At 37.3% G+C, this 24,113-nt stretch overlaps 1 protein-coding gene across 1 annotated transcript in view; it reads right to left on the reverse strand.

Moving 5' to 3' along the window:
- The window catches only part of CACNG2 (calcium voltage-gated channel auxiliary subunit gamma 2), a 139,021-nt gene that overhangs the window by 14,105 nt on the left and 100,803 nt on the right, over positions 1-24,113 (reverse strand). Inside the window, exon 2 of the mRNA XM_015831877.1 lies at positions 214-297. Coding sequence (XP_015687363.1) covers positions 214-297 — 84 coding nt within the window. The remainder of the gene's footprint in view (positions 1-213; positions 298-24,113) is intronic.

Below are 24,113 nucleotides of genomic sequence, written 5' to 3' on the forward strand. Positions count from 1 at the left end.
ATTATCAGGGAACCAAATGAGCACATACATGCAAAAGACATAGCTTGGGAATTGAACAGAACACTTTATGGCAAATACCCAGTGTCCTACTCAGGTAGCCCAACCAGAGTGTCCATCCTTTGGGAATAAGTATTATCTAATGTCATCAGCAGAGAATGAAGGGCACCCCTGATCTGCTCAGAGAAGAAACAGAAAGAGAAGTTGCAGACTTACGGAGGAAATATTCTGCTGTGTCGGCTTCATACTCTGTGTCCTCGAGGAAGTGATCGATTTGCTTACACAGACCTTTAAAATTCCCTACAATAGAAGAGAAGAAACAATAAATGAGAATCCCAGAAATTGGAGGAGGAGCTTCCTTTCAGTCTTCTTTATTTAATTTGATTTAATTTTATTATTTCACCATTCGCCTTTGCTATAGGGGATCCAGATGTTCTACCCCTGCTATACTAGTATATTTTCTGACTGCAATAGTCTGCTGTTGAGGAAATGTGACTTTCTCCCCTTATCTGTCTCAGCAAGAATTTATATTCATGACAGTGAAGAGAATGTGGAAGGAGATTACACAGGTGTCAAAGTCACCTATTTGATAATGCTCATGACATCATTGTGCTGAGCTTGAGGCATCCATTTTAAAACAGCACATGCACACACAGAGTGACCGGAGACACACAATTTTCTGCAGAAATCCAATTCATTAAAGACAATCATTCCTTTTTACTTCTTTGAAGGGGACACGTCAGCTGCTCTATACACATTTCTGTGTTGCCTAAGCAGCTTAATAATCAGTAACTCCTAACTCAAAGCTCAGAGTTACCTTCCTGGTATCTTCTCTGCATGAATAGCATCAGATACAGTATTGACCCACTGAAACTGTGTTAAGATTATATTGCAGCTAAGAATAAAATATAAGTTTTGTTTGTAACTAACCAGATGTCTATCAAACAACCAAATGCAAATGATGTGAGTATTTGATGTGCTTCCACTCACTCCTACTTAAACATATTAGTTGATATAACATAACTAGTCACATGCACAGAGATTCACCCATTGCATATTCATGTACACAGGGATTAAATCTATGGCCTGTATTCAAATGTAATTGTGAATCTCTGTAGCAAGACATTCTTCTTGATGCAAGATTTAACACTAAAATCAATGAATATGGCAACTCTGTGCATGGCATTGAGACAGAGAATATGTTCATAATAACACATTGACTTTAGTTAGTGAATTAATTTATGTTCTGGCTTCATAGAATTCACTGAATCATAAAGTAGTTAAATGGGATGGATTCACACAGATATTCTCTCCAAAAAACATTCATCAAGGTTAAGATTAGGCAAGCTTCATTTTTTATACAATCACTAGATGTTAAATTGACATGGATTAATCCTTGTATGAAAATAGACACATAGTCTGCTTCCCAGTACTTACAATCCCATCTCTTATTACAGATATTACTATAATTTTGGTTGAGAGCTACTGGAGAAGAAAAACTTCTGACCAACTTACTATATCCTTTGTTATCATCCTTACTAAGTATCAGCTTTACCCAAGCTGGTATTCTACTAATTTTTGGATCTCATTTTCCATAGTTCCCAGACAATCTGGCTAAAGATTGTGTAGACTGAGGAATTAAGGAGCTTTTATACCATATTTTTGAAAGACATCAAATAAGCAAGCAAGCTATGCATAATGGACATTTTAAAAAAAAATCCAGATTAAATTCATTATCATACTAGCAACATTAAGTGTAAAGGAAATGACTGCCTAATTGCAGGACCAACTTATTCATTAGGCGTAGTTGGTACAGTGCCTAAAGCCCATGAAAGTATTTTATTTTTTTAAAATCAGCTAGAATAAAAATGAAGCAGAAGTTATGTATTTTCATGCCTTGGCTTTCAACCTTGAAAATATACACAACAAATAGAATGCAAGTTCATAAAATACGAATAAAACATACACACAATTCAAATTAAAAACTCAGTCATATATTAAATGCTACTGTGGAAATAATGGAAGTATAACTTTTAACAACTCTATTTTTAGAGAGGAAGAGCCCATAAAAGTCATCTCCAAATGGCAAACAAACTAACAACAGGGATGGCAAGCTTCATATCTGACAATTATGCTGGTCTTTGACCATAGTAAAGATTTGATTGATATCTGACAAAAGAGAATGGAAGAATCTTACAGTCTGCAAGGTTGAGATCTAGCATTAATACAGATCAGATTTTATGTTGACGGAATAACCATAGATTGTGAGTGATGGGTTTTCTAAGTAAACAGCATTATGGTTGGATAATTTTGGTTCAATATATTGTGTGTTCCCAATCAGTATGTATTTTACAAGTATCAGTGTGATTGTGTATTATTTGCCATGGATTTTTGTAATGTGTGGATATAGCCTGAAGGCAAGGCATAAGTTAAGAAAATAAGTTTTTAAAGAGACAATTCTTGGAAACCTAAGAAGTATCCTTAGGGCTGAGCTCAAGTCTTGCTGAATTCATGGGTACATTCATGTGGTTTTCTTTTGTGTGTTTCCTTGATGCTATGTTTAATCTACAGGCCGGGTATTATGTAGAAATCTCCCATCTGAGTACTAACCAGGCCTAATCCTGTTCAACTTTCAAGCTTAGATAAGGCCAGCTAAGTAAATACTAATGGAGAAACAAGGCCTCCTTATTCACATCTGTACCTAAACTGAGCATGATTTAAGATAAAAAGAAAATGGCAAAATTACATTTCATTAAATCATAGGCCCCAAAGTGAACTAAATTCCCTTACTGTGTCTATTTGTAATAAAAGAGAAATAAGTGCTTTGGTGATAGTGGGAGATTTCTTTTCATTATAAAATAGCTGGTGTAGATGTAACTCTACTCTAGTTTTCATAAAGACTGCAACTGAGGTAAAATTAAGAATCTTCTCTCCTGCCAATCGCTAGGGTATTTTATTTATTTATATTTATTAAGAGTTTTCATATAATAAAAGACAATCAAAAAGAGGGGAAAAAGAAAAAAAACATGCAGGAAAAGAAAAACTAAAGAAATATATAAGAAGCATATAAATGACTTCTAGCCTTTTAAACAGATTAGTACAATCTCATTGTCCCTTGTTCCTCTTAAATATTTTGCAAATCCCCTCACCCCCTCCTTAATCTTCATCTTTCCTAATCTTCAAATCCACAAATCAGTCTTTTTCTTTTTTCAGCCAAAAATGTATATAAGGATTCCTGTCTTTCAAAAATAATTTTTTGTTGGTTCTCTTAAAAAACTGCTCAGTTTCACCTTTTCAGCAAGTCCTGACATTTTCACAATCAAATCCTTCACTGTGGGAATATCATAATTCTTCCATCATTTTGCATAAAACAATCTTGCTGCGATTACCTGTACAATATCAGTCTACCATGTGTCTTTTTAAATTCATCGTCCATAAGTTCCAATTAGCAATATTAATGTTTAAGATCCTTTGTCTCATTATGTGATTTTGTGGCCAAAATTTCTTACTGAAAACTTCTTGGGAAGAAATGGTGAACTGAATATGGCTTTAATGAGAGCAGAACTGTTGACTGACATGAAATAAAGAGCTTGAATGATTCCTCCCTGGACAAGATCACCCACAAGTGTTACAGACAGCTGCTCCTCATGAGAAGACTACAAAGTAGTGATCTCTGACAGGTTTAGATTACTAAGAGATGAGGGAATGCCATTGTGGCTCAAATGGGAGTTTGGCACCTTTAAAAAGAACACAAGGTTCACATATTCCTTTCTTAATCATCTTTGGAAATTACTTGTTAATTGCTTTTTGGTTATTACAAACTGTCATAATGGCATAATTTACTACATTGGGTGAGTTTCCTTTAATTCTTAGTGAAAGTTTTATACAAGTATATAAGGATTTAAAAAATATTTGGAGAAATAAACAGGAAAAGGTGAAAGTTATAAATGGACTAAGGGTCCAAATGGATTTAAAATAAGATTTTGAAAGTATTTTTTTTAACTAATATGAATTCTTCCCATGGGAAAATGTTGTTGTTTACAATATTTAAAAATATATATGATAACAAAATTCCATAGCTTTTTTCATAAGTCCAGCATGCTTGATAAAATGTGCCTTCATGTTTTTCACATTTCTAACACTGACTTGAAATATCTTTGTATATTTTTATAGATTCTCTTATGTCATATTCCAATGATATATCAATTTATAAAAATACAAAATCCCAACCCAGTTACTAAAATGCCCTTCACCAGCTCTTTACTTTTAAAGAAAATGCACACAGTGCCGATGTTTGAATACTGTCGATATGATGTGGCAAACAAGGCCACATCGCCGCTGTTTTTCAGGGTCATCGAAGAGAGAGTCCACCAGAAGAGTTTCCCCGGAAAGGTACCGGGCCCCTGGGGCAACACAGGGTGGGCTATTGCGCCACAAGGAGGAGTGTGCTTAGAACAGGTGCCCATCACCCTGTTCTGTATCTCAAAGTCAAATTGCATCTCAAAGTCAAGCTGCAGGGAGTTCCATGCAACATGGAACTAGATACGGGGTCCACATTGTCCATAATTTCCCAGGGGAATTTCACACACATTTGTAGTCGCAGCATCAAAAGAGTTAAGCTCAAGCCGTTGAACCTCGTGTTAACCGATTTCCAAAACTCCCGAGTAACAGTCAAAGGGGAAGCTACACTCAGGGTGCAATTAAAGGGATTTGAGGGCCCCCTGGAAGTCGTAGTAGTTGAGGGCAACCACACAAGCCTCATTGGGCTTGATTGGTTTGATGCATTGGGAATCAATGTAACTGGAATAAACAGCACACAAGCAGTGGACTTAGCGGCAGTTTGCTGGGAGTTTGCTGTCGTTTTTAGCCCTCACTTAGGGAAATATAAAGGTCCTCCCATAGCTCTTTGGCTTATCCTGCCATAACTCCAATATGGATCAAGCCGCGTAGAGTGCCCTTTGCCCTCAAGCAGAAGATCGATGCAGAGCTGGACAAGCTGGTGCAGCAAGGCATCCTGCAGCCAGTTGATAGCAGTCAATGGGAAACCCCCATAGTTACGCCACTTAAGGCCAACGGAGAGGTGCGAATATGTGCAGATTACAAGTGCACTATCAATAGAGCACTCCAACAACCACGTATATCCAGTGCCTGTAGTCAGCCACATTTTGGCGTCACTACAGGGAGATCGCATCTTTGCCAAGTTAGATTTGGCTCAAGCCTATCAGCAACTGCTGGTGGATGATGCCACTGCTGGTGGATGATGCCACCATAGTTACTCATAGAGGAGCTTTCAAGGTTAAGCACCTACAATTTGGGGTCAGTGTGGCCCCAGGACTTTTTCAGGGAGTGATAGAGCACACGCTCAAGGGTATTCCAGGCATGTGCCCATATTTCGATGATGTCCTCATAGCTGGGGAATCAGTCGAAAAATTGGCAGAACGGCTCAAGGCCGTCCTTCAGTGCTTCCGCGAAGCAGAGCTGAAGTGGGAGAAATGTAAGATTGGAGTAGCTTCAACTGAGTTTCTCGGTTTCTGTAAAGATGCCCAAGGCATACATCCTGCTGAATCCAAGCTCAAAGCAATTCAGCAGGCCCCCAATCCAAAATCAAAGGGGGAGCTCCAAGCATTTCTAGGACTGCTCAATTTTTATCATGCCTTCCTACCTCACAAGGCCGCAGTGGCAGAGCTGTTACACCGGCTCTTGGACAAGCATGCACAGTGGAAATGGATGAACGTCCATGAAAGGAGCTTTGCAGCAGTCAAATCACTGCTGTCTTCAAACTCAGTTTTGTTGCATTTTAACGAAAAGCTGCCTGCCTGCATCGCTTATGATGCATCACCGTATGGGGTTGGGGCTGTGCTGAGTCATTTAATGGCTGATGGAAGGCAAATTCCAATAGCCTATTACTCAAGGACCTTGTCCTCTGCAGAGTGTAATTACGCTCAAATAGATAAAGAGGCCATGGCCATAGTGGCAGGGATCAAGAAGTTCATGACTATTTGTATGGTAGGCCCTTTAAGGTCTTCATAGACCACAAGCCACTCCTGGGGTTGTTCACAACGAACAAGCAAACACCACAGGTCATATCTTCTAGGATGTTGAGGTGGTCAATATTCCTGTCAGCATATAATTTCAGCTTGATTCATAAACCAGGTAAGGAAATGGACCATGCAGATGGCCTTAGCAGAATGCCCTTGCTGCAGTTAGAGCCCGACCCTGCTTCAGCCTCCCGCATCCTGGCTATCCAGGATCTGCCTGAGTCTCCCTTTAATGCAGGAGACTTGGCTGTGGAGACAGCGTCAGACACGACGCTAAGCCGCGTATTAAACTGGGTGCTCACAGGCATGGCTGCATAAATAACTCTCTGATAAACTGAGGGACAGAAAGGACAAATATAAAAAAATGGAAAGGAGTGCACATACCTAGGACAGAATACCAACAAATAGCCTGAATCTGCAAGGACGGAGTCAGGAAAGCTAAGCCTCAGAATAAAATAAGACTTGCAACAAATGCCAAAGATAACAAAAGAGGTTTTTTCAAAATGTAAGGAACAAAAAAAAATGAAGGAAATGATGGGAGAATATGGCAAGAAGGTGACAGGCAGCAGGGAAAAAGTGGAACTGCTTAATTCCTTCTTTGCCTCTGTCTTCATGCAAAAAGGAAAAAAAATAGTCCAGTCTACCAAAAGCAGTACCATGGTAAATAGAACAGGAATGAAAGTCAAAACAGGCAAGAAAATGGTAAGGAAACAACTATCTACTCTACACAAGTTCAAATTGTCAGGATCAAATGGTGTACATCTCAGGATTCTGAAGGAGCTGGGAGATGTGATTTTGGAACCATTGAATAGAATCATTCACAGCTCCTGGACCATGAGGGAATTGCCAGAGGACTGGAAAGAGGTGATGTGGTTCCAAATTTAAAAAAGGAGGAAAAAGTGGAACCAGGAAACTACAGACCACTCAGCTTGACATCAATATCCTAGAAAAGATAATCAAGCAGCAGATTTGTGAACATCTACAAATGAACAAAGCAATTACCAGAAGCCAGCATGGGTTTGTTAAAAAACAGAACATGCCTGACAAAACTTCTTGCCTTCTTTGATAAAGTGACTAAATTAGAGGATCAGGGAAATGCTGTGGATATAGTATAGTTAGATTTCAGTAAGCCATTTTACAAAATAGATCACAGCCTACTTCCTGGTAAGATAAAACAATGTGGGATAGACAGTATTATCACCACTTGGCCGACCAACTGCACTCAGAATGTAGTCCTCAATGGAACTAAATTTACATGGAGAGACTCCTGCAGTGGGGGATCTCAAAGCTCTGTTTTAGGGCAAGTGCTCTTCAACATCTTCATAAATGATCTAGATGAGGGAATAGAGGAGGAGTTCATTAAATTTGCAGATGACACCAAGTTCTGGGGAATTGCTAACACTTTGGAGCATAGAATCAAGGTTCAGAAGGATCTTGCAGATTTGAGTATTGGGCCCTATCCAACAAAATGCAGTTCAGTGGTGAGAAAAGTAAGGCCCTTCACCTAGGCAGGAAAAATCAAATGCAGAGCTGTTACAGTAATAAATGTGAGAGGGATCTAGGTGCCCTTGTGGACCACTATCTAAATGTGAGCCAGTAGTGTGCTGCATTTGTAAAAAAAAAAAAAAAGCCAATGCAGTCCTAGGCTGCATCAACAGAGGGATAGCATCAACATCACAAGCAATGATAATACTGCTTTATACTGTATTAGTGAGACTCCCCTTCGAATACTGCATTCAATTCTAGTCACCACAATTCAAAAAAGATGCTGAGACCCTAGAAAGAGTGCAGATTAGAGCAACTAAGATGATAAGGGTCTGCAGAATAAATCATATGAGAATGGTTAAAGGAACTAGGTACAGTATGTCTAGCTTTATGAAGAGAAGAATTAGAGGTGACATGATAGTTGCCACAGAGAGGAGGAGCTTGAATTATTCTCCAAAGCTACTTAGAACAGGACAAAACATAACGGGTAAAAACTCATTAAAATGGGATCCAATCTGGAAATAAGAAGAAATTTCCTGACAGTGAGAACAATTAATCAATGGAACAGCTTGCCTCCCAGAGCTGTGGGTGCATCATCACTGGAGGTTTTCAAGGAAAAGTTGGACAAGGATTTGTCCAGGATGATATATGGTCTCCTTCCATGGGCAGGGGATTGGCTTAGAAGACTTCCCAGGTACATTCTATTCTATTCTATTCTATTCTATTCTATTCTATTCTATTCTATTCTATTCTATTCTATTCTATTCTATTCTATTCTGTTCTGTTCTGTTCTGTTCATGTCTAATTAAAGAAAAAAATGGCCATGATTTTTTTTTATTAACTTAGAAGCATCCTAATTTGACAGGTATAATTAAATGCAGGCCAGCATGAGGGTAGGGGAAAGGGAGGAGGGAAACAGATCCTGCTATGATTTGAGAGTCAGTGAAGTTCTGTAGAGTTGAATAACTGATAGTGTTCAGCTACTGAACAGCCTTGTTGGGACTTGATTGAGTGAAGTGAATGAAATTAAGCACAACTGACAAAAAATCAGTTCTGCAGTCCTCATTGTGGTATCGTTTTAGAGTTACACAAAGCTGTAGAACTCTGTTCTTTTCTTCTTGGTAGGAAATTTGAGAAATTAATTTCAAAAAGTGGGAGGTGGATGGTATGACAGGAAGCCAGAAAGCATAGCGTTAGTTAAAGAGCAGACTCATGGAGAAGATTGGCAGCAGGAAGGTGAAGGGGTGAAGGGGCATTCCTATATGTTATGTCCTGGGCCTGTGATTGACAGATCAGGTGCAGGAAGCTGCAGAGAGACCCGGGCAGACCACGTGGCTGCCCGGGCCAGACAGGCTGTCTCCAGCCGATTGCGCATGCGCAAAGCGGGAAAATACGTTGCATTTATTGGCTGACACTGTCCCTGCAAAAGGGTATAAAAGGGATCCGCGCCATCTTGTGTGTAGTTCTGTTGAGTTCTGTTGAAGCTTAATAAAATAACAACTATTATTACTCCTGCCTCGTCTCAATGCCTTACCAACGCACAGAACAGAACACTATACTTCCCCATGTGCCCATAATTGGATATTCTCGGGGAGGGGGGGAAAGCTACAGTACTTTTGTTAGAATACATGAAGTGAGAACATGAGGACATTTAAACCAAGGGCTGGAGGAATGAAATGAAGCAGATTTGTATGACCTATGGTAATACTAGCAAGGATTGTTAGGTGTGTGTAATGGGAAAAGGATCTTAGATCCCTAAATATCTTTGAGCACATTCTGACACTTGGAATTTGTTTCCAAATGCAAATTCAGCTGTGTTCACAGTCATTTGGCAAAGAAGTCCAGCCTTGGTTACTTTAAGGTTTCTTAATTTCAGAATTAATTTAGTCTGAGTATGTGTATTGCTACTGTGAAACAATTCAGAAGTCATTCTGATTTTGCAGAAATCACTCCAGGTTCTTCCATTAAATCCCAGTCTACCTTCTACCAACCCAGTCTAGCTCTCTTGAGTCTATGTTATATACCGGTACTAACATTCTTGGAAAATGAAGGCTTGTTATATTTTATTGGTTTAACAGTAGAAACATTAGTCATAATGTAATATCTATTGATTATTATGACGATTATGGTGCCAAATATTTTTGCAGAACATAAGAGTCAGCACTGAAAGGGGAAACCCAAACACAAATATTGTGCTCCAGTGAGAGAACTTGCATACTGAACTTGCAAATGGGCTTCCCTTTCTCCCTCAGGCATCCCTTAACTGAGAAGTACTAGAGTTCAAACCTATCTGGAAATCCTAATCCCTGAGATGGAAGTTGTGTCCAGGTAGTTAATTTCAATAGGAGAAAGAGATTCTGGTTTTTGAATTTTTCTGCAGTGAAAGATACTAACAATAGTTGAATGCTAATGGCATTTGGGTGCCTTTTTTTTAACCGTTTATGAGAATCATATTTCCTCTCTATCCACAGGCATGTACTGTAAATGATAAAACAATGGGAATGAAAATAATTCCATTTTGCAGATGATATGTCTTTATTTGTGACATTTTTGGACTCAGGTTTTTGAAAGTCAGTGCTTCCCAACTGGATCTAGTGGTTCATCTTTTTCATTGCCTTATCCAGTTAGTCTTGAGATGGAACTAGGATGGCAATGGAGCAGCAGCTTCTCTGCTAAGCTCCTTATGATATTTTGCTTGTCTTATTCATTTTCATAAATACCTTGACTATACATTTGAATTTGTAATCTAGTTCTATTCAATAAACACATTCTCTTTAAGAGATATTTTAAATCTATTGTAATATATATATACTGCTCAAAAAAATAAAGGGAACATTTTACCATGGAACTGAAGGGGTTTGCGTTCCCTTTATTTTTGTGAGCAGTACGGTATATATATTATATTAGGGTATTAATTCTAATATAATCTAAGTTACCAAAACATCATGAAGCTTTAGATACATGTTGACACTGAAGCAATGGGGAAAAAGAAGAAATGAAACAGACAGGTCAAAGCTCACAGACTCCATCTAAAACAACAAAGCGGTCAACAATTAATGATTACATGATTTACAAGAAAACTATGAATAAAAATGACAACAAAATACATCCTCTCCATTCCTTCCCTAGCTCCAATAACTATGATATTCAATAAATACTATATATTAGAGTTCTACTTTTCCCCCCATATATTTTATTGATTTTTTAAAACATAAATCACTTAATAGTTGGTAAACAGTGTGTTTGCTGGGTTTACATTTGTAAAGAAAAATCATTAACAATTGGTTTCTATAATCCATAATCCACATAGTACATTTAGTTGATTTCCCCTTTTCCCCAAAATGTCTTCTTTGCAAACCTTGAAATAATACAGTTCTTATTATGTTGATAAATAACGGTTACATATATGATTTTTTCCCAATATTCCTAGAAATAATGATCACATCAATATAATATTTCTTTTCTATCTAATCATTCTGGTTGCCTCATCTTATAGCCTGTTACAGTCCTTATTTAGATTTGTTTCTCCCATAAAGTTCAAAGTATTCTTTCTGGTTAAGATTTTCTCAACAGTTAATTACATTTAAAGATTTAAATCCATTTTTCCCATATGAACCATCTCAACACTTTTACATTTCTTAAAGAATAGGTAAAAATAGTAAAGAAAAGGAAAAGAGAGCAAGAGTAAAGAAACATAAAAAGTAAAATACTACTTAAAATATATATTCTACTACTTAAAATATATATTCATTCCCAAAATTTCTTATTCTTTTTAATCATGATTAAAAATATATTTAATCTTTAAATATTCCATTTAATGTGCCTAGTCATCTAATCCTTTAACTCTTATTCAAAACATTTTTTCTTTTTTATACATTATAGTTTCCCTAAATTCAGACACATTTAATTATCTAAAACATTTCCTACATCTAGGTCATTTCAGCAGTATTATATTACTTATATCAAGAAATAAAATAAAAAGGGGGGGAAAGCATACAGTATTATTTAAGGAATTCATCTCTCTTAGAATGACATATGTATTCAGAATCTTTTCTATTTCTTTAACCATATTCAAACAAATGTTTCTTTTTTAAATATTCTCTCTGGTAGATCCCATCATCTATTTTCTTAATTTTTACTTTGATCTTTTTCCTTTGACCAGTATCTTTCTTGATCAATGTGTATTGCTGGATCAAAAAGTTTTTCCATATATTCATGACTGTTGCTGTAGGTATAAGAAGTAAATCAAATAAAGTGTCTTTATATGAGGCTTTTGCCTTTCCATGTTTCTTGGAAATCTTTTTCTTTCTCCTTCTTTGCTTCTCTTATCCCTTCCTTTCTCTCTGATGTTTTCAACATCTCTACATTCCATTTTATCCAATCTGTTTTTTTGTCTTCAGATTTATTTTGTAGTCTTAAGGGGATGAGTTGTTTTTTCCATTTCTTGTAAATTTTTCCCCACTAGGATTAAATCATGTTTTCTTCCTTTGTTAAGTTCTGTCTTTGAGTCTCTATTTTCAATTTTATGTCTGCTCCTTCTCTGTTGTTGTTTCCTGGAAGTTTTTTTTGTTGTAAGTTAACTTAGAGATAGATTGATTTGTATTTTCAAAGTTATTTTGGATTTCTTGTGATTTGAACTCAGTGTTATTTGAATTAATTGCAGTATACTGTATATCTCCTCCTGAGAGATATTTATGTTTTCTTGGTGTGTTCTGTCTACATGTCTCTGATCCATGATGGCCAAAAGTTGAAGTTTTCCTTCTTATCTGCAAATAGCTTTAGAGTCCCGGTTAAATAGATATTTGTAATCCAAAGGGTTCAAAAAATTTTTTTCCCCTAAAGTTTATAATTCTCTCTTTGTCTGCAGCCCAGATTGTTGTCTTTTTTTGTCACAGCTGTTCTTTATTATTAAAGCTTTCAAGGTCACAAACACAGATTAGCTTTTCCCAGGTTTTGGCAAGTTCTCTATGGAAATCATAGCTGTCATAATCTTCATCTACCACTAGGTGTCAGCATCTATTTAGTTTTCAATATGAACAATGGTCTTTAAAATGAGAGTCTTAACCATTCAACAATCTTAAACTTGTCCAAAGTTAAATTTTAGCTTTCAAGTTTATAAATTTATTTCACTACCATATATTTTGATCCTGCATAGAAATTTTAATTCGCCGCTTCTGTTAGTATAAGGATGGGGCAGAAGTTCTCCTCCTTCACTTTCAGAGGTATTTTGCTTCTTGGGGATCTTTCCCAGGAAATTAAGTGTAGAATAGAAAAGGGAAAATCAGATTCCTCACCCAGTTTCAAGCACGCTGTTTACTGTAGTGCTGGTTAGTTCTTTTGGACTCCGGTTGCAAGTAGCTAGGGTTGATTGATGAAATACAGCCTTTCTCCTGTCAGGTTAGAAGGCTTTCCCTAAGATGAACGGAACGACCGCCATCATTCCAGAGTCGCTGGGGCACCCTTCTTTCTTTGCCATCTCTCCAGGGCGGCTTGGACCCATTAGGGTCTCCAGGCAGGACAAAAGTTGGCCGCAGGGGTGTGGCGTTCCGCAAGCCCATGACCAGTTGCTACCGTGCAGGACCGGAAGTCCTAGAGTTCTCCTTTATTTTTCATGAGGAACTGAACTATCTGAATGAATTTCTGCCTTTATCAGCCTCCCCCTGCTGTTAATACATCTCTGAAGGGGGGGGGGAAGAGTAAATCAAGCAATTATCAAAGGAATTCATGATAGGCTTTGCTGCTAGACAATATCTATTAACTGCATGAACTATAAACCACAAAGCTGGGCTCTTTAAAAAGAGCCTTTGAAATGTTTGTGCAAAATTATGCAGATAGGCTAGCAATTTTTACTGAAAATTGAAAACATTAGCACTCATCTGTTTGTGGACAGTCAAAGGAAACAAAATTATCTAGGAGAACAAATTAAGGTTAGAAAGGACATCTAAATACAGGAAGAATTTAAGCCTCACTTTCCACAAAAGAGACAAACCCAAGCAAGTTATAACTGTACCTTCAAGAAAATCAAGTTTCTTTAAACATTACACTCAACAGAACATTGGATGTTGGTTTATAAGAAGTGCTATCATTCTATCACTTAGCTCATTTTATACCATTGTGATATGCTTGATCAAAGTGCTGTCAAAGGACTTCCTAGCATGACAGGACACAAATGAATTCTATTGCTTTCCTGCACAAATGAAATCTTTTCTTTCTATTTTTCAAAGATACCCATGGCACAGATGGGAAAAAAAAGCCTGCATGTTTTGTTTTAACATTGCAGGCGGAAACGTCCATGTCTCATGCCATAGGTAGCATGCCAAATGATAAAAACCACAGCAATTTAGCTTCTTGACAAGATACTGCATACTGAAATGATGCAAATAAAAATGACATTGATGAAGTTCTAGAAACAGAATTAATTAATTCTTTTGAAGAATTGCAAACAAGAAGAAATATTGAGTCAAGTGGATGAATTGAAGCAAACACTGCTGTTAAGCTGAGCAGCAGCCAAACCTTTAATTGACTGATATCTTTGGACTCTCATCTGACTACAGCTCTGCAGAAAATCATAATAAATTCTCTGAATCATGCAAACAACTCCACCAAAGAAGAAAAACAACCTATTCAGAAAGTCTACATGTCCTTTTGTTCAGAACTAGCCCAAATTGATTCCATCTTTATTCAGTTTCAGATAATGACAATCTATTTCAATCTGTAGTATATGAGGACAAAAGAAAGTTACTATATCAAGAGTACATCCTAAACAAGATCCCCAACTTGCAAATCCAACTGGACCAAGATAGCAAACTGATGGTCCAAAGTTGCTGCTTGCTAATGATCCCCATTCTGATTAAACAACAATATAGCAAAATCAGTATGTCTTCCTGCACTTAGACAACATAAGACTCTGAATGCTGTCAGTTGACATGCTCCTAAGACTCCTAAATGCTATCTCTTGAAATATTGCTGGTGGTAATACCCATCAGAATTTAATTTCATCTTAATAGAAGAGACATGGTGCCTGGATATTTCTTCTCCTTTCTTGTCAGGATTTTGCTCATATACCATTCCTGCCACTAAATTCTGTATGGAAGAACAAGCGATATGTTATTAGTTTTGATCTCAGGTAATATGAAGGTAACTCTGCAACAAAGGGATTGATCAGACATTAATATGCCCAGTAGTCCATTGTAAATACTTTGGATTAATACAAATTTCTTGAAGATGTCACTCAACTTTGTATCCAGCTTTGAAATGTATCTCAGTGCTTATGCTATCTTCTAATTGTATTGAACAAAATCTCTTATCATTTCCAGCTACCATGCTATACTTTCTTTTCTGGGAACCTGAATAACTGTCCTATACTGGCTGAAGAAAGTTAGACTTTAGTGAGTTTACGATATTTTTTTTCCAAAGCACCTACACATTTGAGCATTAATTTCACAATGAACCTTGTTCTACTTCACACAGAATAGAAGCATTCCAAATATCCTCAGAAACTTTAATTATAGCTAGACTTATAATGGAGGAAAGGATGAATCTACCGTAGCATTTAGAGTTCATGCATAGCCACATCTTTGAGCTAGAGGTTGTCTTTCCAAATGTAAGTGTGATGGAGAGAATAAATGTAAGAAATAAAATGGAGTATGCACCTTTTTCCTCCCTGCCTTTTAGTGATGACCAGTCAAACTCATCTCTTTGCCTAATCCTATGTTCTCCCAACAGACCCTCCCTACCTCCATTCAAAGCTCCCTGCAATCCCATCTATACCAAAGAAGAGAAGCCTTCTTACTAGCTCATAGTACAGTCCATGGGGAATCCTAACAAAGGATTTGCAACATAGAGAAGCCTCAACGTTCATTTTCAATCAACTCATCATTCTCAACATTCCATCTCCTTCATAATAGACTTTGTCAGTTTGTTGCTGAAAGATCCATTTTGCCTGACAATAGAAGTAATCTCAGGTATAAGGATACGGACCTGCCTTGGTTCACCAAACTGGCCAGCAAATCAGAGTCCTAGAATTTCCTGATTTATAATTCTCATGTTCTATAAAAATCTTTGCTCTCCCCTTCTTCATGGTTCCTCTTCCTTTTAAAGCAGGCACTCAATGATGGTGGCTATAAATATGGCTTCTTCTCCTTCCTGTTGGGCTCCATACTTCTGAATTTTCATGACAAGGGCTTTCACTTTGAAATCTTGACTCCAGATGCTCTTGACAAGTGATAATAGCCAGTTATAAGGAGAGGGACTTTTCAGAAAGAGTCCTCTATTTTGATATGCTATTTCCTTTGGTTATTTCAGTGTGAGGAAATTAATTTATGTTCTGAGATCTTTTAAAGTTATGTGGTTTTTTTATATAAAAATATGCATCTTAATAATTGTTTTTAACTGTCATTTTTTTTTTAAAAAAAGCAAGAACAAAACTGTAGAGCTGGTCTATCCTTAAGAAAAGTAAAGCAGCTTTTTCAGACAAACAACAAAAATTAAAATAAGCAAGAAAATGGTAATATATATCCGATCTTGACAAATATAAATCACCAGGACCTGACAGATTACATCCCAGAGTTCTGAAGGAGCTGGCAGATATTATCTCAGAACCATTGCACCACATCTTTAAAAAATCCTGGAGTACCAGGGAAGTACCTGATGATTGGAAAAGGGCTGATGTGGTTCCCATCTTCAAGAAAGGAAAAAAAAACAGACCCAGGAAACTACAGACCAATCAGTTTAACATCAATACTTGGGAAGATCCTGGAAAAGATAATCAAAAAACAGATCTGCAAACAACTAGAAGCAAACAAAGTTATAACCAGTAGCTAGCACAGGTTTGTCAAAAAGAGAGCATGCCCAAACCAATCTTATTTCATTAGTTGATAAAGTGACTAAATTAGTAGACCAGTAAGGCATTTGACAAACTTGCTGCTTAGTAAGCTAGAAAAAGGTGGGATAGATAACACCACCACCAGCTGTATCTGTAGCTGGCTGACAAACCGTACTCAGTGAGTAGTCCTCAATGGTACTACATCCACATGGAGAGAAGTAAGCAGTGGGGTACCACTAGGTTCCATCTTAGGCCCAGTACTCTTTAATATCTTCATAAATGACCTAAATGAGGGAATAGAAGGGGAACTCATCAAATTTGCAGATGACACTAAACTGGCAGGAATAGCCAGGAATAGCCAGAAGACAAGCTCAAGATCCAAAAGGATCTTGACAAACTTGAACAATGGGCCCTATCCAACAAAAGATGATTAGGGGACTGGAGGCTAAAGCATATAAGGAACGGCTGCTGGAATTGGGTATGTCTAGTTTAATGAAGAGAAGGATGAGGGGGAACATGATAGCAGTGTTCCAGTATCTCAGGGGCTGCCACAAAGAAGAGGGTGTCAAGCTATTTTCCAAGGCACCTGAAGGCAGGACAAGAAGCAACGGATGGAAACTAAGCAAGGAGAGAAGCAACCTAGAACTAAGGAGAAACTTCCTGACAGTTAGAACAATTAACCAGTGGAACAACCTGCCTCCAGAAGCGGTGAATGCTCCAACACTGGAGGTTTTTAAGAAGAGACTGGACAGCCATTTGTCCAAAATGGTATAGGGTTTCCTGACTGAACAGGGGGTAGGACTAGATGACTTCCAAGGTCCCTTCCAACTTTACTATTATTATTATTATTATTATTATTATTATTATTATTATTATTATTATTATTATTAAAATGAGTTTCAATGTGGAGAAAAACAAAGTCTTACATTTAGGCAGGAAAAATCAAAGGTACAAGTACAGATTAGGCAAGACCTGGCTTAAAAACAGTATCTGTGAGAGGGACCTTGGAGTCCTAGTGGATGATCACTTGACTATGAGCCAAAAATGTGCAGCAGCAGCCAAAAAAGCTAATACAATCCTGGGTTGTATAAACAGAGGCATAGAATGAAGAACACAGGAAGTATTAGTATAATACTAGTATAAAACCCTAGTAAGACCACACCTGGAATACTGCAGCCAATTTTGGTCACCATATCACAAAAAAAATGTTGAGAGTCTGGAAAAAATTCAGAGAAGAGCAACTAAGATGATCAAAGGCCTGGAGATTAAAACATACGAAGAACGGCTGCAGGACTTGGTTTTGGCTAGTCTAAAGAAAAGAAGAAATAGGGGAGACATGATAGCAGTATCCCAGTATTTGAGGGGCTGCCACAAAGAAGAGGGCATCAAATTATTCTCCAAAGCACCAGACAGCAAGACATGAAACAATGGTTGGAAACTGACCAAAGAGAGAAGCAACCTGGAATCAAGGAGAAACTTCCTAACAGTGAGGACAATTAACCAGTGGAACAGCTTGCCTCCGGAAATCGTGGATGCTCCATCACTGGAGGTTTTTAAGAAGAGACTAGACTAGACTAGTCACTTGTCTGAAATGGTATAGGTTCTCCTGCTTGAGCATGGGACTGGACTAGAAGACCTCCAAGGTCCCTTCTAGCTCTATTCTATTCATTATAGCTATTTACTCGGAGTGAACAGTGAGGCATTAGTGGAGAGAGATTATTGCCTCTGTTCTCTCTAAGCTGACCTGATGCCTTTTGGTGTGAAGAAGATGCTTTCTCCTCAACTGCCAAATCAGTCAGTTTTTATACATTGTATATTGTGTAGGGAAGGAGTGGCATCCGGTCCTTTTCCTTAGACAACAATTTGTTTGGGGTTATTCCTGATTACCACATGCCATATAATTTGATTTTGTTTTTTCTGTGGTCAGCAAAATATTTTTATGTTTCCACCTGTTGGCTTGAGTTGTGATTATGATGGTTTTTGAGCTATACAGAGAATATTGTTACTGGATGGCCTGAATATACATTGCAAATAAAATCAGAAGTCACACCTCTCTCCTGGCAAATACTTAATTTTGAGAAATGTTGTTATTTATAAATACATGAAAGTAATACATCCTATTCCTCAAATACTTAATTTTAAGATACCCAACAGTGAGGACTGAAGCTTCCAGACCTTGGCGAGCAGGTATAGATAATATGTTAAAGGCATTCCAAATTCTCCACCCAGTTAGGGATAACACAATAGGCATAGTTGGAATACCTAGACAAGATAAACCAGAGATTGACACTTACGAAGGACACTTATGATTATGATCACAGCCCCTCTTTGCAAAAGAGCAGTTGAGATCAAGTGTGACTAGATGGAATCTGCTTGATTAGTTGGTGCTTCATTGTATAAGATATCCAAAAAAAGACGACTGTTCATCAACAAGGCGAACCTTTCTTGCCTAGCTGCCTACCAAGGAGCCCTGAAAGCCCTGAAACCAAACAGAAAGACTTCAGTTATAATTGCAATGAAACAATTATTGAGAGAATGGCTTTCTATATACAGGCAGTCCTCCACTTACGACCAAAATTGGGACCAGAATTTTTATTGCGAAGCAAGGCAGTTATTAGGTGATTCATGCTCAATACTACAATCTTTTTGCCATGGTTGTTAAGTGAAACATGTGGTTGTTAAGCAAATATAGCTCCCCTCCCTATTGATTGAATTGACGCAAGCCACCTGGGAAAATCATAAATAATCAAATGACTCTAGGGCACCGTAGCTGTTGTAAATACATGCCAGTTGCCAAGCACCTGAATTTGGTCACGTGACCATGGGGATCTTGTGACAGTTGTAAGTGCAAGGACCAGTCATGTCAATTTTTAAAAGTGCCGTTGTAATTTTGCTAAATGAATGGTTATAAGTTGAGGACTGTCTATAAAAGAATTCTACCTTGGAAAGATTCAGATTATATTTTAATAAAATAAATAAAAAGTATATGGTTGATCTAGGTTTCTTTGTAAAAATAAGAAGTTTTTAAGAAGAAACTGGACAGCCATTTGTCCAAAATGGTATAGGGTTTTCTGCCTGAGCAGGAGGTTGGACTAGATGACCTCCAAGGTCCCTTCCAACTTTATCATCATTATTATTATTATTATTATTATTATTATTATTATTATTATTATTATTATTATTATTATTATTATTATTATTATTATTATTATTATTATTATTATTATTATTATTATTATTATTATTATTAGAATTAAAGTACTAAACTAGGCCTACTAGTTTCTAGTTAGCCATTATTGCTAGAAGTACTTGGGAGTGTAGGTGACATGCATATACCTATCATTTTTTTATTACTCGGGATCTGATGTTTTGTTCCTGAATAGGTGTCCATTGCAAATGTATTGTGCTTGAGATAATGGAAGGCAATGCAAATGTTCTGCTTCTCTAAATGCATGATCATCTGCAATCCATCTAAGGTAAAAAAGAAGTTAACTGCAAATGATAAAGCAGGAAAAACAAGCTTTTTATACCCAAGGACTACTTTAATGGCTGGGAGTAGATGAGTGCTACAAAGCCGTTAGGATAGCACCATGCATTTTGACATGATGGGAATTGATGAGGGTTTTGGGGAGGGAAGATGTTTTACTTTGTGTACTTTCCATCTCCGAATGGCAGGAAACTAAAATTTGGCAATATATAATAATAATACTTTATTATTTTGTATAATAATAAATTTTGTGTGCATGAGCAAATTTATAGAACAATCATATATGACAACCATCTTCTCACCACACTTCTTCCATAGTTTAAGCAGTACAATTCAACCAACCTCATAACAGTTTTGAAAAAAATAAGCATTTTAAATGTCTTTTTAAATTTCAGGAGATCACTCTCTCCAGGCATGATTCCAAGAAATGATGCTAGAACAGAAAAGGCTGTAAAATATTAAAAAAACCAAATGAACCCTGATTACATATGAATTGGAAGATGAATCGTGATCTGCTGATTCAAATAACTAGGTGTTCCTGTAAGCAGAGCCATAAAAGCCATCACCCACCATTTAAACTCATTTTGCTCTTGGAGACTCTGCAAATCTAAAGACTGGTGAAAAGAAGGCATAGAAGAAAATTGGAAGAAGTCCAGAATTTCATGAACTGTACAATTCTGAAGTTGAACCAAAGGATTGGGGAGCAACTTTTGGAGGTTGCTGCCAGCAAACTACTATAGTAATTCAAACAAGACACACTAAATCGTGAACTTCTTCTTCCAGTGATCACATTCTTTGCAATCAGGAATCTTGTCCCAATTTATATTTGCAAAGGCTCTGTTGCATTAATGTTATTGTCCAAACCTTTATCCAATCAATTTTGTTTACATTTCAGATGCAATGCTGCTAAACATATAGCCACAATAAAGAAAGAATTGAAAACCTAAAGGGAAAAATGAGATAGAAGCAAGGGAAAACTGAGTAAAATGGAGAAATTAATGTAATATATTTATTGAAAAATCAGTGAAAGAAACAGGTACACTATGGATCTATTCAATTATCTGACCAAGAGGTAGAGAGATTCTTCATTTACTCAAGTTGTATCTTGATCAGTTTGATTGCTAAGCTACCCAAAATATTGGCACTCCACCAGGCCTTTTATACCATCACTGTATCTTTTGAATGACCCCAAATATCTCATTTGGGGAATAATGAACTACGATGTTGTCAGTAGTTTTGTTCGTGTAGTTCTCCATCAGATTAAAAGAATTTTAAAAATGACAGCTTGCAAAGATTCTAAATAAGCTATATCTCTGGCCTGGAGATTGAATAGCATATAAATTCATTAACAGACAATTAAATAAAATACAATGCATCATCTCATGCATAAATGTGCTGCCACAGGATCCCCCAAGATAAGCAGAAATGTGGACGTTTTGTAACCATACATTTAATATTTTGTGCAGCATAGCAGACTCTGAGAATAGTAATGGCTGGTCAGCCTTCCACCCCCAGGTAACGAATGAAAGCATATGTAAATATGCCCCCAAAGCCTTAATTTGTAAAATACCAAGGGGGTACAGACCTAATTTAATAGCTCTGTATGCATGTTGTCTAACTCTGGGTGGTTAAGGAAGATTATATTGGTACCACATATGGTACTTTTACTGTATTTTGAGGTTAAGTCTGCTCTGAGCCTCTCTGTTGTTTTTTTAATATATTCAGCCTGCTTTATTTGTAAGCCAAGGAAACTTGCCATGTTCTTAATTCACTGGGTTGTGCTTTTCTAGAGAGATGCTACACTCCTAGGATATGCAGATATTTACATGGATATTTTGAAGGATGCTTTGAGTATGAACATACCACATATTTTTACTATGCAGTATAATTTGAATTCTTATCCATCTTCTATATCCTTCTCAAACTGATGGCCTCTGCTCTGAAACTGCAACTTTCATGTACATTTCCAGTTCTTATGCTGAGAATTGCAATTATTAATATTTTAATATTTAATATTTATTATATTGTCATTGTATGTGCGTACATAGTATACATATACAATGAAATTTACTTGACACCCAAAAACCAAGTCCCACACACATAATCCCCAAACAGACTCCCCCCCACCACAATCCCCACCCCTAAAACCACCTAACATCCACACAACAGACCAAGTAATGCTGTCCAACAGTTCACTGATGGTGGCCCTTCAGTTCGTTGTTGAGTGCAATTACAGCTCTGGGATAAAAACTATTCAGAAAACGTGTGGTCCGAGTTTTAATTATTCTGCATCTTCTGCCAGAAGGCAACAGTCCAAAAAGATTGTAAGCAGGATGGGAAGGGTCTCTGAGAATGTTATGCAACTTCCTCAAACAACGAGATTTGAAGATGTTATCCAGGGCTGGTAATTGGAGTCCAATAATATTCTGGGCAGTTTTAATAATCCTCTGTAGAGCTTTTTTGTCCGCTATAGAGCTGCTCCCATACCATGCAATTCCAACACACCTCAGGGTTTATTTATTTATTAAAAATGTAGGATCTGCTATTGATCCATGAACCATCTCCAGTGCGATACTCCCCCATTGGGGCCCCAAATAAACTGGCAGATCCAGGTATTCAGGCCCTTATGAAAGGTCAAGGGGATGGGAGCCAATCTCATCTCAGGGGACAAGATGTTCCAAAGGGCAGGAGTCTCTGGGTTGTCACTGTATTTTTCTAAAATGTGGTTATGATGTCAGTCACTAACTTATGTGGCAAAGTCAGTTATATGCTTAGGGAACTCAATTTTGCTGTACATAAACTGGCATGATGCATGATAATGGCATGGTACCACAGCTGTTCTTAATTCAGATCCCTCTTTCCAAAACCTTTCAACATTTCTATCTCTACAACCCAGAATGAAGATAAAAAACAGAAAATAGTGACATGCAGATATCCTTGGGATATATGAGGCCTGGCTTTCTTAAACTCAAGTTTATGCAAATGTTTTCATAAGGCATATTTAAGGGACATATACAGTAATTCTGTGTTACACATGCAGTGCAAAATAACATGGTATTCATATAAATAACTAACAAATGCAAAAAAAATGGTTACACAAAGCTTTCTAGGACGGAATGTTTATATAAGTATACTATATTAAAAATGCACCCCCCACCCCCACACAGGATAGTTGCTTAAACTAGACTTCCTGCTGTTCTTTTGGTCCAACCCTATAATTGTATCACAATTCAATGAAGGAACTGAAGAGGACACAGAATCTGGAAAGCAAAGTCTGTTGTCCTTCTGGTATCACAGACATGTCAGCGCTTACCAAGGATGACTAAAATAGGAAACAAACAAAGAAAACATGGGCAGATTTTCTTTAGTATCTATTAGTTCTGTGCTAGCTGCTTCCCTGTGCCATGAGAAATTCTTGGGGCAACATTATTTGACTGGTTTTCCTTTAGAAGAGGAAAGCAAGGGTGAATTACAATCTCTTTGTAAATGTTCACCAGAACCTAGAAAACTGCAGCATACGAACATTGGCCCATCTAAATCAATGATTTAAATTAGGGATGAAGATCTAGTTGGCCTTTGACGCCTATCAGTCCAAACCACTGTAGTCAAAAGGTGTGGAGGTCTACAAGTTGGTATATCTATACAACACTGACTAGCATCGGGTTTCCTATCAGTACCTGAAAGTTCCTGGGACTGAATATAGTAACCGCTTATCATAGTATAGCAAAACAGCTATATTATGATTACTTCTCAATTTAGGACCACAATAGAGGCAGAAAAATTTGTTGCTGAGTGGTATGCATTAAATAAGGCATCACGTTTCTGCACCTGATTTTATAATCTTTTTTTGCTATGATCATTAAGCAAATCACTATGGTCATTAAGTGAGACATGTATGAACCCAACTCGAGATCTTCCCTGCCTGTTTCTCCATTGACCTTGCTTGTCAGAAGGTAGCTGAGAAGGTTGCAACTGGTGATCATGTGACCACAGGACACTGAGACAAATTATGACGGTTGTCAAACACTCAAATCATGTTCATGTGACTGTGGAGATGCTGTGATGGGCATAAATGAGAGGATCAGTTAGAAGTCAATTGTTTCAGCACTGTCATAACTTCAAATGGTCACTAAACAAATGGTCTTAAGGCTGAGGTACACTCTCTGTTTCTATCCAATGCAAATAGATGAAATAAAGAAATATGCATTCAAGTCATGTAACGGTTCATCAAACTAACCTCAGATCCTCAGAGGAAAGCACTTTGAATATTAAGACATTCTTG

Source organism: Protobothrops mucrosquamatus, unplaced genomic scaffold (genome assembly GCF_001527695.2).
Source record: "Protobothrops mucrosquamatus isolate PMUCROS unplaced genomic scaffold, P.Mucros_1.0 scaffold_22, whole genome shotgun sequence".
Lineage (NCBI taxonomy): Eukaryota > Metazoa > Chordata > Lepidosauria > Squamata > Viperidae > Protobothrops > Protobothrops mucrosquamatus.